General features: G+C 29.1%; 3 protein-coding genes across 8 annotated transcripts; 1 reads left to right on the top strand and 2 right to left on the bottom strand.

Moving 5' to 3' along the window:
* Positions 1-1,689: 1,689 nt before the first annotated feature.
* On the bottom strand, positions 1,690-6,740 carry LOC130667287 (transcription factor Dp-1). 4 transcript variants are annotated; one of them, XM_057468762.1, is made up of 9 exons: positions 6,585-6,740; positions 6,305-6,404; positions 5,660-5,848; positions 5,486-5,583; positions 5,228-5,379; positions 3,305-3,829; positions 3,146-3,228; positions 2,982-3,065; positions 1,690-2,157 (listed from the first exon to the last, which is right to left on the bottom strand). In XM_057468762.1, exons 2-9 carry the CDS (start codon positions 6,351-6,353, stop codon positions 1,916-1,918), a joined length of 1,422 nt encoding a protein of 473 aa, XP_057324745.1. In that variant the 5' UTR covers positions 6,354-6,404; positions 6,585-6,740; the 3' UTR covers positions 1,690-1,915. The 4 variants fall into 4 exon arrangements, with proteins under 4 accessions (XP_057324745.1, XP_057324746.1, XP_057324744.1 ...); XM_057468763.1 differs by having other exon boundaries at positions 6,480-6,687; XM_057468761.1 differs by having other exon boundaries at positions 6,494-6,687.
* Positions 6,741-8,262: 1,522 nt separating this feature from the next.
* LOC130667291 (F-box/SPRY domain-containing protein 1) lies at positions 8,263-13,081 on the top strand. Its single transcript, XM_057468773.1, has 3 exons — positions 8,263-8,689; positions 8,767-9,040; positions 10,478-13,081. Exons 1-3 carry the CDS (start codon positions 8,385-8,387, stop codon positions 10,661-10,663), a joined length of 765 nt encoding a protein of 254 aa, XP_057324756.1. The 5' UTR covers positions 8,263-8,384; the 3' UTR covers positions 10,664-13,081.
* LOC130667289 (transmembrane protein 164) lies at positions 12,966-16,695 on the bottom strand. 3 transcript variants are annotated; one of them, XM_057468768.1, is made up of 5 exons: positions 16,557-16,575; positions 16,243-16,364; positions 15,669-16,120; positions 14,472-14,651; positions 12,966-13,597 (listed from the first exon to the last, which is right to left on the bottom strand). In XM_057468768.1, exons 3-5 carry the CDS (start codon positions 16,101-16,103, stop codon positions 13,313-13,315), a joined length of 900 nt encoding a protein of 299 aa, XP_057324751.1. In that variant the 5' UTR covers positions 16,104-16,120; positions 16,243-16,364; positions 16,557-16,575; the 3' UTR covers positions 12,966-13,312. The 3 variants fall into 3 exon arrangements, with proteins under 3 accessions (XP_057324751.1, XP_057324750.1, XP_057324752.1); XM_057468767.1 differs by lacking the exon at positions 16,243-16,364 and having other exon boundaries at positions 16,557-16,695; XM_057468769.1 differs by lacking the exons at positions 16,243-16,364; positions 16,557-16,575 and adding an exon at positions 16,192-16,210.
* Positions 16,696-16,731: the final 36 nt, after the last annotated feature.

Below are 16,731 nucleotides of genomic sequence, written 5' to 3'. Positions count from 1 at the left end.
AAATCGCACCTATAGTTTTTTTAATTTTCTACATGCGCATATTTTTATTATTGTTTTTTTTATAAATTAAATCGTTGAAAAAAATTCGAAAATTGTCAATTGTCTGCTGACTTCAGGATCATCACTTACAGCTGCTGCACTCTAGTGTCAAAAATCAGTAACTCATTTGTTGATAAACGTGAGTGTTGATATTTACAAACTTTACAAACATATTCTATTTTTTTAAACATAAATATAAGTAAATTAATTTAAACAATTAATTAATTCATCAAAATGAAACCCACCCAAGTAGCTGATGAAATGTTTCCTGAAGGTGCTGGTCCATACATGGACCTAGAAGAGGTAAGATAATTAATTATCCACTAGGTTATGTTTCATATTTTTGAGTTTGCATGCAGTATAAATTTCAAATAAATAAATTAATTAAAATAATAAAATTTAAAAAAATGCGCGCCCTTATTTTTCAAATATTTAAATTCCCTTTTTCTAATTCCAACATTTTATTAATTTATTCAAAAATTTAAAAATTTCCAATTGTCAGCTGTTTCACACTCATATTTATATATTTATTATAATTAACAGGCTGGAGGATCCAGTGGATTATTAATGGACTTAGCAGCCAATGAAAAAGCAGTTCATGCTGATTTCTTCAACGGTAATTATTTTTTTTAGTGACAATTTTTTAATTAAATATAAATTGCTAATTAATGTTTTAAATTTCAGATTTCGATGACCTGTATGACGATAATGATCTCGCATAAAAATGCCATTAATTTAAATAACAATTTTATTTAACTGGGTAATTAAAATAAATAAAATATATCAGGTATTTTTTGTTTTTATTTAAAGATTCCATTTTTCTAAATTAATAATTAAAGAAAAATAATTAAAGACAAGTAGTAAATATAATTAATAACTATACAAATGTGTACGAAAAAAAACTTTAATAGTCATAATTAATATAATATTTAATAATAATAATAATAATAAATTCTAAAAATTGGATCTGAAATAAAATATGAATATTTATAATCATAATTATAATATTACAATTAAATGTATCCAAGACTGAATTATAATTAAAATTACTTTTAATAATTTTGTTTTTCTTTTTAATAAATTTGTTACTTATAAATTTTAAATTGTTAATATAAATGTGCCATATGAAAATGAGTAGTTATACTTTTTTTTTTTATACATATACTCGAGATAATATTGATTGGATTATAATTTATAATACATACATTCTAGGTATATAAACCTGACACGATGCGCGATTAGAATAGCACCGAGTAATCCTTGCACACATTTATCATTTAAATTTTAATTTTTAATTATCAGTATCCTTTGTCTTTATACTTAACGTTACCGTTTATTACTTTAATTTACCTCAAGAAATAATACGATACAATAATAAATAAGCTCATTAATGAGCTTCTTAATATCTCATACAAAATTTGATGATAAATATTTTTTTTACTGTCAATCACTTGATAAGTAATCTTAATTGCTTATCAATTATTATCCATCTCGATTATAAATTTATATTCAAAAATATTCAGTACTTGTCTAATGATATAGAAAAAAAAATAATAATAATTCAAGCCACAGTTGCATTAATACTCAATGCAGTAACAAATTATCACGGCATTTAATAATAGATCTATCAATAATTAAAATAGATTCTAATAATTGATCTGTATATTTAATATCCAAGTATAATAGCATAAAGAACATGTTATTTAAAATTTAAATCTGGGTGTTAAGATCTAATGCGTCGTCGTAATTGTGTGTCTTAATAGGTACCATTGATTTTGCAAAGCAAAGACATAATCTGATTTTTTAGTTTTCTTTTCCATTCATTTTTTTATCAATAATTAATATTAAAAAATTGATTCCAAGTTCAACCCAAGTGCTAGTTAACGTCAACATCACTGTCGACTGGATCATCTTGCTCGCTCATTTCTTCTTCTTCTTCTTCGTCCTCCGAGAAGTAGTGAGATGGAGGAGACAACGCTTCTTCGGATAACGAAGTGTGCGATGAGGACGGTGGCCGCGAACCGGAACCCTCCATTTTTATTTCCACATCTTCTGTTGGCGCACTTGGTCCGGGAATAGTCACGGGGATAAACTTGTCTAAATCGCCTGAGGCCATCTCTATTTATTTTTTTTAAATCATTAGTTATTTTATCAGTTAATAGCCGTGTTATTAATGAGTGTCAATGTAGCAGACATGAAACAATTTATAAATTTGAAATAAATAATTTAAAATTTTTAAAAATGCGCGCCCTGATTTTTCAAATATTTAAATTCGCATTTTGTCATTTTTACTCTCTTTACATTTTATTTATTTATTATAAAATTTAAAAAATTTCCATCTGTCAGCAACGTTCACACTCATTGTTATCAATACAGTCAACTACCCGTTATAAGCCTGCTTTATTTTATATCATTTTAAACGTCATATTTACATTTTGTTACATACGTCACTATGCCAATTTTTCTAGTGCTTCTAGCGCTAAAATAAATACTTATCTTTTTACACTAATAACAATTGTACTGCAAAAAATTATAATGACAATGGTATTAATTATAGTAATGATAATAATAATTTTATTGATCAACATAATGATCAATAAAACTTTTAAATTGTAACGAAAGCTTTAATTGTAATTAATGATTACAATTATTAACAATAAATAATACTTTACTTAATAACAATTAAATTATTCTCCGCGAAACATCGACAGTAAATTTTCATCTATTTTGATATTTTGTTCCTATTGTTAGTTTATAATTTAGACTATTTTAACGAAAGCTTAAAACGGGTTCTCTAGTACGAAACTCTTCAGAGTGATTAAGCGGAGAAGCTGTTTGGACTCAGTAACTCCCGATTGAGGGGAAAAGGCTTATAAAGGGCAGGCTTATGACGGGTAGTCGACTATATATATTTGATAAAAAATTTTTAGTTAAAAGCTTACGTTCAACATATTTTTCCAGCGATTTAGGTACCATCGATTTAGCCCGCCGTAAATTTTCTTCTACGCACTTTCCGCTTTCTAAACCTATTTAATTAAATGATACAATTAATAAAAAATATATTAATTAATTAATTAATTGTTTTTGTAATAAATTAAATAAATACCAAAAGCCAAGCCCATGCGTTTTAAAACTTCAATGTCGTCATGAATCTCAAATTTATTGTTAAAATTGAACAGGTACTCGGATCTAAAATAAAGTAATTAATAATTTAGTTTACTAATAAAAAAAAAATTAATAATTATAGAGAGAAAGGAGTAATTACTTGTCGTTTGTAATGCTGCAGTCAACAACAGTCTTTTTGCTAGTATTCAATATAATAAACGGCAATTGTATTGCTGAGTTTGGTTTCGGTGGGCCATGGAGTTTTTCATTGCAACTGTTTCGTTCGACCAAATTTTTAAATGAAATATGTTGAAGTATAAGCTGATGTAGCTGCTGAGTTTTCGTTTTGATTCGTTCAATTTTTTTCTTTTTGTCCTTTTCCAGTGACACGCACTCTTGCAGTGAATTCGTTGGTAATCCCAGCCATCTGATCTCTTTCTTTTCTTTTGAAATTATGTTCATGGCCATTAAAACATTAAGTGCGTCGTAGACACGTCGTCTTATATTTTTTTGATCGTACTGCTGATCGGTTATTGAATTCATGTGTGCTGGGTTTGTAAATTCCCCGACGAGTTCATCGGCGACTTCATTGTAGGATGTTGTGCCTTTTTTCTTAACTTTCTCACATACTTTCATTGAAAAGTGTCGTAAGCCCTTGCCAACTTTTTCAGATTTTCTTCGTTTGCTAAATAAGTAAATAAAATATTTTAATTTAAATATCACCTGCTTTGAACTTGGAGTTAAAGTGAATCAATTTTAGACCACGAGTTTTTTATTTCAGGATAATTATATGTCTCTAATTAACAAAGTTGACAATTAAATTTGTCCATGTGCTATCAGTCTTAAATTGTCTCATTTCAATCAACTCCAGACTTTTAAATTATATGAAAAATATACTACGTAACACAGAACAACAGACAATCTCTCCCCATCTCTTGTAAAAGAATTTGAGGAACACGGAAAGATTGGAACCCGACTGGTTATTGTTCTGCACTCGACTCAGTACGATGCTGGAAAAAAAATCCTCGATTGTGGTGCAGCACCACAATGATTACTGTGCGGGACCTGACTGAGTCACGTGCACATATCACTGTCAGGTCTCGCACAGTAATCACTGTGGTGCTGCACCACGATCGAGTATTTTTTTCCAGCGACGTACTGAATCGGGTGCAGAACAGTAACCAGTCGGGTTCCAATCTTTCCGTGTAAGACCCATTTTACCCGCTCACTTTTCATTGGAATTAAATTAAACCACTAAATATTTTATGGTAAATAAAATGAAGAATCATTTTTTTTAAGTCGTTTTTTGTGATACTGAAGTTGTCTGACGTCTAATAATTTTTGAATTTTTATAAAACGATAAATTATAAAAAAAAAAATATTTAAAAAATTGCAGCTGTAGCTTTTCTAATTTTCTACATGCGTATTTTTTTTTTTTTTAAATTGATTTGTTGAAAAAAAAAAAAAAATTGATTGATTGTCTGCTAACTTTAGGATTATTTTTTGAAGTTTTAAATACTGTAATAAAAATTTACTTTTAAGAACAAAGTTGATAATTAATTGTTAATTGTTCATTATTATTATTAAATGTACCATTACTCGATCAACTGCAACCTAATTTAATCCAACGAACGTTAAAGTAAAAATTGCCAGGCTCAGCGCGATTTTGAAAACAGTCACGTAATTTAAATTTATAATAAATTATAAAAAACCGACACGTCATATCCTAATACATTCATGAGTGTAAATGTAGCAGACATGAGTTTTTTAATTGCATACAAAAAAATTGAATAATTTAAATAATAAAATTTTAAAAAATGCATGTACGTAATTTTGAATTTTCTAAATATGCATTTTTTATATTTTTGGTTTATAAACATTTTAATTCATCATTTCAAAAATTTTTAAATTCTCAGACGTCCGCTAACTTTACTATCATAATACATTTACTTTGAATTTTTCTATAAAAATTAAAAACGTAATCAGTTTAAGTGAGCGACTAATGTTACCGATTAGGTTTAGAGTCTGTTACCTTCCTATCACAAACAATAAATAACAAAATAAAAAAAAAAGTATATATTACTGTGGCACATAATCATGGCCATCGGCATCATAGCGCTTCCGATTGGTCGAATGATCAAGTAACGGAGTGACAAATGTTTTTCCAGATGCATCTTTGATAATTTGCTGAGTACCAGTTTGATGCTGTGTCACAATAGCCTGTTTAATGTTGCTCTAAACAAAAAAATATATTAATCAACTTCTGTCGTAACCAATTACCGCGCTGATGTAAATTCGCATATAGGTTATCTCCCTATTAAAATATAAAAATAAAACGAACCATTTGAGCAGACGTTAACTGTATAGTTTTAGCACCTTGAGTATCTCCACTTTTGACCGTCGACACTTTAGCATTTTGCAGTGGAATTGTCACAAGTCCTAGGTAATTTAAAAATAAATAAATAAATATTTGTTCGCTTGCTTAAGCACATGCTGATTAAAAAACAAAACATACTTTGGCCAGGCGTTGATTGACTCTGCAAACTTATGGTCCTCAAGACTTGTGTTCCAGTTTGTAAAACCTGTGAGTCCTGGCCAGGTGCCTTGAATACTTTTATCCCACTCGTATTAGTGGCTCCCACTATGCCACTCAATGCACCTTTATTAGGTGTACTCTGTACAACCTTAATAAATTGCGGGTGTCCTAAAAAATTTAATTAATAAACAAAAAAATAAATAACAAAATCAAAGCAAAACCAATTGCTCCATTCCAGCCTACAGCGCAGTAGCTCGGGTATTATCCGGCAAATAAATTTCCCGAGCTCAATCCTGGCGATATTTAAAAAAATATCAATTTGTAATTAAACAGACATGATGATAAATAAAATTTGAAATAATAAACAGAGCATTGTAACAATTGGGACAAAATATGTCCACATTGTCTGGCAATAAAACGGAGCAATTGAGCTGGCAAAAAAAAATACGATACGATGATGAGATAAATTATGAACGAGGAAATAAAATTCAGGATATGAAGTGCGTGATATATATGATGTAAAATGATATTAAATAAATATGTAAGTGAGTAAAATAACGGAATAGTTGGATTGTAAAAGAGGCATGGATGTGTTAAGTATTGGCGGGCATTTGTTGTACTCACCATGGGCGTCTTGTATATAAAAATTCATCGTTTTATTTTGCTGTGTCATCACTGATATTAATATAACGTAACAATGTGTCTAATAAGTCTCAATGTATAACTGAAATAAATATAATTATTAAAAATATAAATTATACTGCCGCACTTACTGACTCAGTATCACCAAAATGGCGACATTTGTTAAAGTACCATTTTCAAACAATAAATAATAATAAATAGTAATTACTATTAAACACTAATTAATCTAAGCAATAATAATAAACTTATTGTGGTGTTATACCGATAAAACTCATCCTTGATAAAAGTATTTAAGCATTTTTTAGGATGAGGCAACAGGGAGAATCGTAGCTTCTGCGTGCAAATAGACCAGGGGATAAGCTTGGCGGCAGGACAAAGCTAAACAGCTGGTTGGTTAAAATTATGTCACGTGGTATTGAGTATTTTTTCTCGTTCTAACCTCCATCTACGTCATGCGGGATCCTTGTCATTACCTGTGCATTAAATATACATATGAGAATGTTGGTGCGCGCGCTGAGACGTGTTCCACACTCGATTATTTAACCATTGGTCAAATCGATGACTAGCCGGGAAATTCAAATGTCAGAAATTTCACCATTCAACTTTACCGCCATCTTTTGGTCTGGGGAAATAAATAATCCTTGGAGGTAAGATGGTGTGAATGTAGCAGATGATCTTGAAGTTAACAGACAATTAAAAATTTTTGAATTTTTTTTTCAAAAACTCAATTTAAATAAAAACAAAACTAAAAAAGTACACAGAAAATCTAAAAAACTATAATATTGTTAGTATATCTATATATTAATAATATATAGATATACCAGCAATGATAATTAAAACCCGGATAAAAATAAACTCGGTTTGAAAAACTGGCCCTAAGTGCAATTTTTTAAAAAATATTTTTTTTTTCAATTTATTGTTTTAAAAAAAATTCAAAAATTTATTAAACGTCAGCTAACTTCAGTATCATATGAATGTAGCAGACATCAGACAAATTAAAAACTATTAATAAATAGAGTAAATAATTAATAAAATAAAATTTTAAAAAATGCGCACTTAAAAAATCTTGAAATTAATACGTGCAATTTTTTTTTTAATTTTATTTTTAAAATTATTTACTCTATTTATTTATAATTTTAAAATTGTCTGATGTCTGCTACATTCACACTCGAAGGTAAGGAGCTTTGAGTGGCTTTCTAGATTTTGAATGTTTTTTTTTTCTGAATTCTGAAAGTAGCAAATTCTATGAGATTTTCCAAACAGGGAGACGTTAAAAAATTTTATTTATTTTTAGTTATGAAAAAAATATTGACAGAGAATTTAAAAAAAGACTGAAGTTAGCCGACGTCTGATAATTTTTGTTTTTTTTTTAAACGATAAATTATGAAAAAAAAAAATGCACCTGTAGATTTTTTATTTTTCTACATGTGCATATTTTTTTTTTTTTGCAATTTATTTAGTGAAAAAAAAATCCAAAAATTGTTAATTGTCTACTAACTTCAGGATTAAAAATTTTATTTATTTTCAATAAACAAAAAAAATATTGAAGGAAGAATTTTAAAAAATGCATGTGAGAAATTTCAAAAAAATTTATTGTGTATATTTTTAAAAAAATTTATGATAACAATTAACATTGTAATTAAAAACACAAATTTTTTAAATTGCCGGCTAATTTCTGTCATGATACTGAAATTAGCCGTCTAATAATTTTGAATTTTTTTTACAAACGATAAATCATAAAAAAAAAATTTTTGAAAAAATTGCACGTTTAGTTTTTAAAATTTTCTACACATGCATTTTTTTTTTAATCCAAAAATTTTGAATTGTCTTCTAACTTCAGGATCATCTTTCCGTCCCTCGTAGTTGGAGATGCGGTAAATAAAAATGAAGATTAGCCTTGAGTTAAAATTATCAAACAGCTGATTGTTGGTTGTGTGGATTTGTGTGTGCGTTCACGTTCACGCCGGCGTCTGTCGTATATTTTGTCCGCTATTAATAATATATCACATATATATTATAATTATATGGTATAATTGACAGTTGACAGGACGACGTATAAAAAATGGACGATATCGTACTGAGGTTGTCTGACCATGTATTAGAAATAATATTTTCATATTTAGATTTAAATACCATTAGAAATTGTTTGTTGGTTTGTAAAGCCTGGTATAGATTTTTAAATGATGAAAACAATGACATTTGGCGTATGCATTGTATAAGAAAATTAGCGCAAGAAGCTCTTAGCTCGGAATTACTGTCATCAGTACCCACTTATAAAGATAAATTACGTGCACTGTACCATGCGTGGAATCCAAATGATTGTTCAAGAAATATTTACATAAAACCTAGTGGATTTACTCTGCACAGGTAAGTAACTCATCAATTGATTGATTGATTGATTGATGATTGGGCTGGATAATTAGTAAGAGTTTTGTTTATTCCAGGAACCCGGTTGCCCAGAGTACGGACGGATGTCGCGGTAAAATTGGATTCCGACATGGACGTCATGCTTGGGAAGTTATTTGGGAAGGTCCACTTGGTACTGTCGCTGTGATAGGCATCGCTACTAAGGAAGCATCACTTATCTGTCATGGTTATGTAGCTTTACTTGGTTCTGATGAACATTCTTGGGGATGGAATCTTGTTGACAATCACCTGCTACACAATGGTGATGCACAAGGAAATTATCCTTTACTTAATAATGCTCCGAAGTATCAGGTATTGATATTTAAATATTATCTTATTGATAATTTAATTTATAAGAATAATATCCGAGTCGTTCATGATCATAGTTTATTGATATTTTGATTTAAAGTTTTGGTAATCGGAAAAATAGCCTGGAAAATAAGTTGTATTGAAGATTTGTTCAGCTGATTATTTATTGCTGTCGTTGGATGTATAGTAAAATGGATTTTTCAAATTATTTCATGGCTATTTTTTCAGCGGGAAATTTTAAATTTAAACAAATAGAAAATTAAGGAAAAAATAGTAGTGGAAAAATTACAGTTTTTAGTGGAAAAAACTTCAAGTATTGTAGTTTGTACTGTAGTAATTGAAACTACTTCTTGTAATTAAGTAAAATTACAATTATAGATACAAAATTTTGCAGTTTCTACCATAAAATTTGAAGGTTGAAAACCTGTTGGCTATTGAGGGGTAACGTCAACCGATTTTCAATTCAATTTAATTCACAAACACTGGAAACTCAAAATAGAAAGTCTTTGATGACAGTAAAGTTAGCAGACATTTGAAATTAAAATAAATTTTTTTAAATAGATAAATAATAAAAAAAATATATTTTTAAAAACATGCACATGTAGAAAATTTAATAAACTATACGGGCAATTAGTCAGAATGATTTTTTAAATATTTATTTTTTTGTTAAAAAAAATCAAAATGTTGTTAAATGTCTAACTTTATTGTCATAAGTCTTTGGCATTTTTTCAAATCTTAAGCAAAAAATTCTGTAATTTTTTAAATTCTAATTCGTGTTCAAAAAATTGTTTTAAAATTCTCATTTACTCTACGAGTGCAAAGATAGTCCTGTTTATTTTTCTGTGACAAAAAGGTTCAGGTTTTTCCCCTAAGGACTGAAAAAAAGTCTTATATGAAACTGTAACGTCTCAGAAATAATATAATTTTTACAGTTTTGAAGTAGAGGAGCTTTACTGATACTTGAAACTGTAATTTTTTCACTATTCTTTTTTCTGTGTATATGATTCTAAACAATACCCTGATAGCCACACTCTAAAGAATTGCTTAGCAAGTTCTGCAGTGAAACATTTTCGGGTAACTTAATGACAAGTTTCTGGCAAGCCTTGGCTGGATAATACTTGCGTGCAAGTTGATGCAAATCCACTGCCGTCATCTAAATGCAATTTGACATAAAAACTTGCCGTCAATTTGAAGTTAAACTTTCAATCAACTTAACGTCATTGTCTGACAGTAACACTTGTAGTCAAATTGAATTCAAGTTACAGACAATTTACTGTCAACTTAAAAGTAACTAGTTGCTCTCCAACACTTTCCTTTTAATTGACTTCAAAATACCGTAGTAGCTTGAAGTTAACTTGTGGTTAAGGCGGCTATCAGGGTATATTTAAATGTTCACATAAGTTTTAATTTGAATACTAACTGAGATAAATTAAACTTCAGGTTGGCGAGAGAATCCGTGTAATACTCGATTGTGATGACAATACGCTGTCCTTTGAAAAAAATTATGAATTTCTCGGTGTCGCATTCCGCGGATTACCGGACAAAAAATTGTACCCATCAGTTACTGCAGTTTACGGTAACACTGAAGTCTCAATGGTCTACTTAGGGCCACCTTTAGATGGCTAACACTTTTTTGATATTCTAAATACTCATTGAATAATTTCGTAACTTTAATTACGAATTAAGGCGCATTCGGAAATGCTCTAGCTCTAGTTCGAGCCAAGCGCTGCCGTGTAGCCAGAGCCAGGTCATCTCCGAATGCACCCTAAGTATAGGAAATGTTAGGAAGTAATTTTTCCATTTTATAACAATCATTTTTTTGAGATTGTACAGAAAAATTATTACTGTGACTTGATACTCATTACCTACTAAGTATTTATTTATTTATTTAGTTAATTTTGTAAATAGTTACGTTTATTATATATTTTAATATAATACTCCAATTGAATGTTTTGTTTTCCGTAATAATGCCAAATATTCCAATGAAAAATGATGTGATTGTGAATGAATTTTTTTAATAAGCTGCAATATTTAATTACTATTGTATATTAAAATCGTTTTTATGAGTATTTATATTGTATTACTAATAAGTTTATTTGATATTTAAAGTAAAAACATTTAAAGCCATTCTCAGACAGTCCTCACACTTTTTAAAAATTTTAAATGACAACTGTCAGACGTATCAAAATTTTATCAATTAAGGAGGCTCTGAAGTAATTTTTGTCCAAGCTTTTCTCTCAAACTAAACCTCTAAACGCAATACTAAGAACGAGGCTTGATGCATTATTTATAAACTAGCAGTCTACGTTTTGATTTTCGAAAAATATTTATTTGTTTAAAAGAAAAACGTGAACAAAGTTTCCATTCACTGCGCAAGTGCAACAAGGATAGTTCCGTTTGTTGACTTGAGTGTGATAGAGAAAAAAGTTCAGGCCCCTCTCAATTAAAACATTAGTAAAAAAAGACTGTAATTTCGCTGGTGTAGATTTAAAAAAAATTACTCAGTTGATATTAATTAGGAGTCAAACGAAATTTGGAAAATAAATTTCAATAAAATCTCGTGTCAATTTTACAATTAGAATTTTCAAATTTTGTAGCGTAAAATTTATTTACTAAATTTCATTTGACTCTTAATTGATAAAAACTAAATAATTTTTTTAAAATTCTGTCTCGGCGGAATTGTAATTTTTTCGATTAAGGTTTCAATTTTTTTTTAATTAGGGCCATTCTCAAACAGTGCCCCCACTTTTTTAAAATATACAATGACTTTCAATTGTAATGACTGTATTAAAATTTTGATAATTAATTTAAATAGTATATTACACACCTAGGGAAGTAAAGTAAGAAATGTCTCAGATCACAAGTAATTGTTGGCCGAGGCGAGAAAAAAAAGTTTCAGCATTAATGGAAAAAAGGGCAACGCAGTTACAATTTCGCTGGGACAGATTTTGTAAAAAATTATTTACAGGTGATATCAATTAGGAGTTAAACAAAATTTGGAAAATAAATTTCAGTAAAATCTTCATGTCGATTTTATAATTCGAATTTTCAAATTTTGTAGGGCAAAATTTATTTAATAAATTTCGTTTAACTCCTTATTGATTTTAACTGTGAGTAATTTTTTTAAAAATCTATATTTCAATTAATGTTTAAACTTTTTTTAAATTAGTTATCAAAATTTTAATACAGTCATTACTATTGAGTCATTAAATATTTTAAAAAGTGCGGGGCTCTGTCGGAGAATGCCCTTAATTAATAAAATTTTAATACACTTATGACAGTTAAAAGTCATTGAAAATTTTTAAAAAGTGGGGGGCAATGTCGAGACTGCCCTTAATTGATCTTATAAAGAAAAAAAAATAATTAAACGTTTCCATGTAAATATTTATTACTCTACAAAATAAAAATTTAATTTATTGTAGTTTAATAATAATTTTTGTACAGAGTAGTGTATATAGCTTCCATGAACATGAAACTAATGAATGTCATTTCATACAGATTATTTTTACATGGCTTTAAAAAAAAAAACTATAAATAAAAACGAAAACGAAAGCAAAAACAAAGAAGACATTTTAGGATTTAAATAAAATGACAATTACAGATAATTAAATAAATTAATTTTTATTTAAATGCCATTTCATTATGATAATTTATCTTTACCGAGTGAGTTTTTGTTTGTACACGTGCAATTAGATTGTAAATAATTTTGTTAAAATAATAATATTTTTACGCTAGCGTATGATAAAAGACAAAAATAATATAATTATTTAATAATTAATTAACAATTAACAGTAAGCGCGGTATGCGTAGTGATTTGGAATTTTTAAAAATATTCCAAAGCCATTTTTACCCAATCAAAAATAAATTTATATTATATTTAATTACAAACTTGTAACTTGTCACACGATTTTATCAAATATACTGCGTAAAAACATCCAATCGTTTTTATTTATTTGTCATTCATCATCTACTTACTCTATTATCGCAACTATGAGACGTTATTTAAAAATATCTATATATTTTTACTGATTTAATTATTACCAATCATCATCATTATCGCTCTTATTTAAATATACTATTAACAAAAATAATTAGCTCATTATAAATTATTTTTTATGACGATAAATTGTTTAGTTGTTGCTTACTTTGGTAGGCTAATCATGTGATCACAGAAGTTTTTCATACATTGACAATCTTATATTAATATTTATATACTTGTATATAAACAATCAATTGATAAAAATATATGAGATCATTAACTTAGTAAATAGTCAACTAGTCAACATGCAGATCTCCATTTTTTGGGTTTTCACTGGACTTTGAGTCTTCGTCACCGCACTCTTCTTGCGGAAACTTGTGTTCGATTGTGTGGTTGATACAAGACTTTACTTTTGTCGGTGGAAATATGGTGAGAAAATAATTGAATATAATGCAAAGCAGTTTAGCTAGTAGTGGGCACAGTAATCCTTCATGGACGACCGCAGCCAGACGGTAAAACCTGCCTTCAAATGGATCCAATATCGCGGGACACAAGATGTGGCTCAGATTTACTTGCACCCGCTACAAAAATAAATAAATAGAAAATTACTAAAGTGATTTACAGAGCAAAAATTTTTCGTATTTGCGTGAAGGGAAAGTGTGTTAAATATTTAACTTTGGGTGCTAATTTAACACACTGCTTTTGTGTTGTTGATCAGTGGATTTTTAACACAAGAAATGTTAATTGAAACGAAAGAAACATTTACCCGGTGCTAGACTGTAAAAAAATCGGGAGTGAATGTGGAGTGGCTACGAATTTTATTTAAATCCGAATTCACTCCGTCACCGAGTTCCGGAGTTTTAGAAAAAAAACACTCGCATGCAGAGTAAATAGGAGTTTATTTTTCCAACGACGATGTCGGAGTGATCGGGATTTATTTAAATCCGCATTCAATCCGATTTGGAGTTTTAATATTAAAATAAACTTTTTTTGGGAGTGAATTTTACTCCAAGGGAGTAAATAAATACACAGACATCCGGTCTGCATTCACTCCGCATTCACTTCTGATTAAATCTGCATTCACTCCGCATTCACTTCTGATTAAATCTGTATTCACTCCGAAAATTTTTTACAGTGTACTGTCCAAACAACACTTTTAAAATGTAACTTTAACATAGAGCGCGTGTTAATTTATTAAAATAACACAAATTATGTATTGAATTTACCGTAGTCACTCGTTAAACATATATACATAAATTTTTATGACTCAAAATATCACAAATAAAAATGTTAAATCTACACTTTACGTGTGTTGCAGATAACATATTTTTGTATTATTTTTTTACACAAATGAATACCGTTAAAACAGCATAAAAATTTTACTCTGTATCGTAAAACAGTTAACATAAATTTATGTTTACATTAACTATAAGTTTATCTTATAATAATATTTACCAAAGCAGCAAGTTGTAAGATCCACCAGTGATAAGCGAGATTAAATCCATAAGCAAGAATACTCCAACTAAAATCTGATAATGGTTCAATACTATACACACCACCAATTCGCATCAGATAATACGGAATTACTACCATTAGGCCGTGTTGTAAATAGTACATTGACTTGTCAGCAAAAAGCTGAAACAAAGTTTACAATTTTAAAAATTATTTACTGCTAAAGTAAAAGACCTAGTATCCAATCAGGAAACTAGTACTCCATCAGGGAGTTAGTATTTAATCACAGGACTAAAACCTGATCAGGGAATTAGTATCCAATAGGGTGGTCGTTAAAAATTTAAATTTCTCAGGCACCCCATAAAAAGCTTCTTTTCAGTGAAAAAATACGTGGAGAATTTGGTTTTTTCATTTTAAGTAAAAAGAACACGTGCCGCAAGACGATCAAAGTTCATTTTTCGATATAATCGCGGTTTTTTTTTAAATATCTCATGAAATATGCAGATTAAAGGAAAAAATCACAGGAACAATTTTGTAGGAAATTAAATTCTTGACAAAAAAGGTCATGTTCATTTTTTTTATAAAATGTGTATTTATGAAGATATTTTAAAAAAACTTTTTTAGATCTTATCAATTGAGCATTTTAAGGATAACGAATGTCAAAAATAAAATATCTTTTTTTCTAGAATATAGACAACTTCGTAACTCGTAACATATCAATCATTAATGCTTGTTGTAGTTTCTATATACTTAGAAAAATGTTATTTTCAAAATTTGTAATCCTTAAAACGCTCAATTCATCAGATCTAAAAAAAGTTTTTTTAAAATATCTTCATAAATACACATTTTATAAAAAAAATGAACATGACCTTTTTTGTCAAGAATTTAATTTCCTACAAAATTGTTCCCATGGTTTTTTCCTTTAATCTGCATATTTCATGAGATATTTAAAAAAAACCGCGATTGTGTCGAAAAATGAACTTTGATCTGCGGCACGTGTTCTTTTTACTTAAAAAGACAAAACCAAATTACCCACGTATTTTTTTACTAAAAAGAAGCTTTTTATGGGGCGCCTGAGAAAATTTAATTTTTAACGACCACCCTAGTATCCAATCACTGGACTAATACCTGATCAGGGAAGTTGTTTCCTAATCGGGTCTCTTTCCTTGCTTAGCATTTAAAATATAAATAATTACATACCTTACGCGATTCAGTTTCCGGAAATACATAAGCCAGTACCGGTCCATTCATCAAATTCAACTGAATTCTAAAAAGCGCAGTGACCATCGGACTCGGTTTAGCAGCCAGCAAATACAACTGAATCGCTGTCGTGATATGACAAGGATTTAAAATATAAACAAGAGTACGACTCGTTATTTTAAAACCAAGCTCACAGCCGAGTATCATTGACATCAATATCAGCAGGACTTTCTTTCCCGTCCTGTCTTGATTAACATACTTAACATTTTTAGGCAGACTCACACTCTTCAGGCCTTTTGATACTAAAAAGAAAATTAACACCGACACTCCAAAGGTTTCTATTAGTCGGTATCTGAGTGATAAGTACTCGGCACATTCTGGTCCAACGTTTCGAGGGATCGAACTATTTACACCGTCGTAGGCCCACTCTAGCATGTTGGAAGTATTTTTTACTGCAACACATATATATAAATATACATATACATTTTCTTTATATCGATATTATTATTGCAAGTTAAATTACAAGTCACTAATTATTAATCGGCTTAATTGATATCTCAATGCGCATATTTACTTATCGATTTACTGCAGTCATGTGTCGCTCGGTAGAATTTTAAATTCAATTAAACTTTAGCTCCATTATAAAAAAGAAAAACTTTATCGTCGAACTTTAAGCTCATGAATAGGAGTAACATGCTAATGATTTTAAAATAATTTACTATAAATTACTCATATAAAATGAAAGATTTTAAAAACTCATATATTTGAGGTGATTTACTACTTTTATTAACATGAAGAAGGTGACTATCAATTTTGATTGGAGTAAAAAAAATGATAATAGAAAAAAAGTGATAATAAAAATTAATAGGGTGAATGAATTTAACTTACAGCTGCAGTGGGTACGAATCCCTCACAAGTGCAACTAAACGGAGCGGGTGCAAGACTAACGTTCATGACGTCAACGTTACGACGGCATACTATAAAAAAGTACGGCGACGGTACGCATGCTTCCCTCCTATTAAATCTGCACTTGTATTATTATGTAGTGCTCATGTATTGCAAA

This window comes from Microplitis mediator, chromosome 5 (assembly GCF_029852145.1).
Source record: "Microplitis mediator isolate UGA2020A chromosome 5, iyMicMedi2.1, whole genome shotgun sequence".
Classification (NCBI taxonomy): Eukaryota; Metazoa; Arthropoda; class Insecta; order Hymenoptera; family Braconidae; genus Microplitis; species Microplitis mediator.
This window is presented reverse-complemented; position numbering and strand designations above follow the sequence as displayed.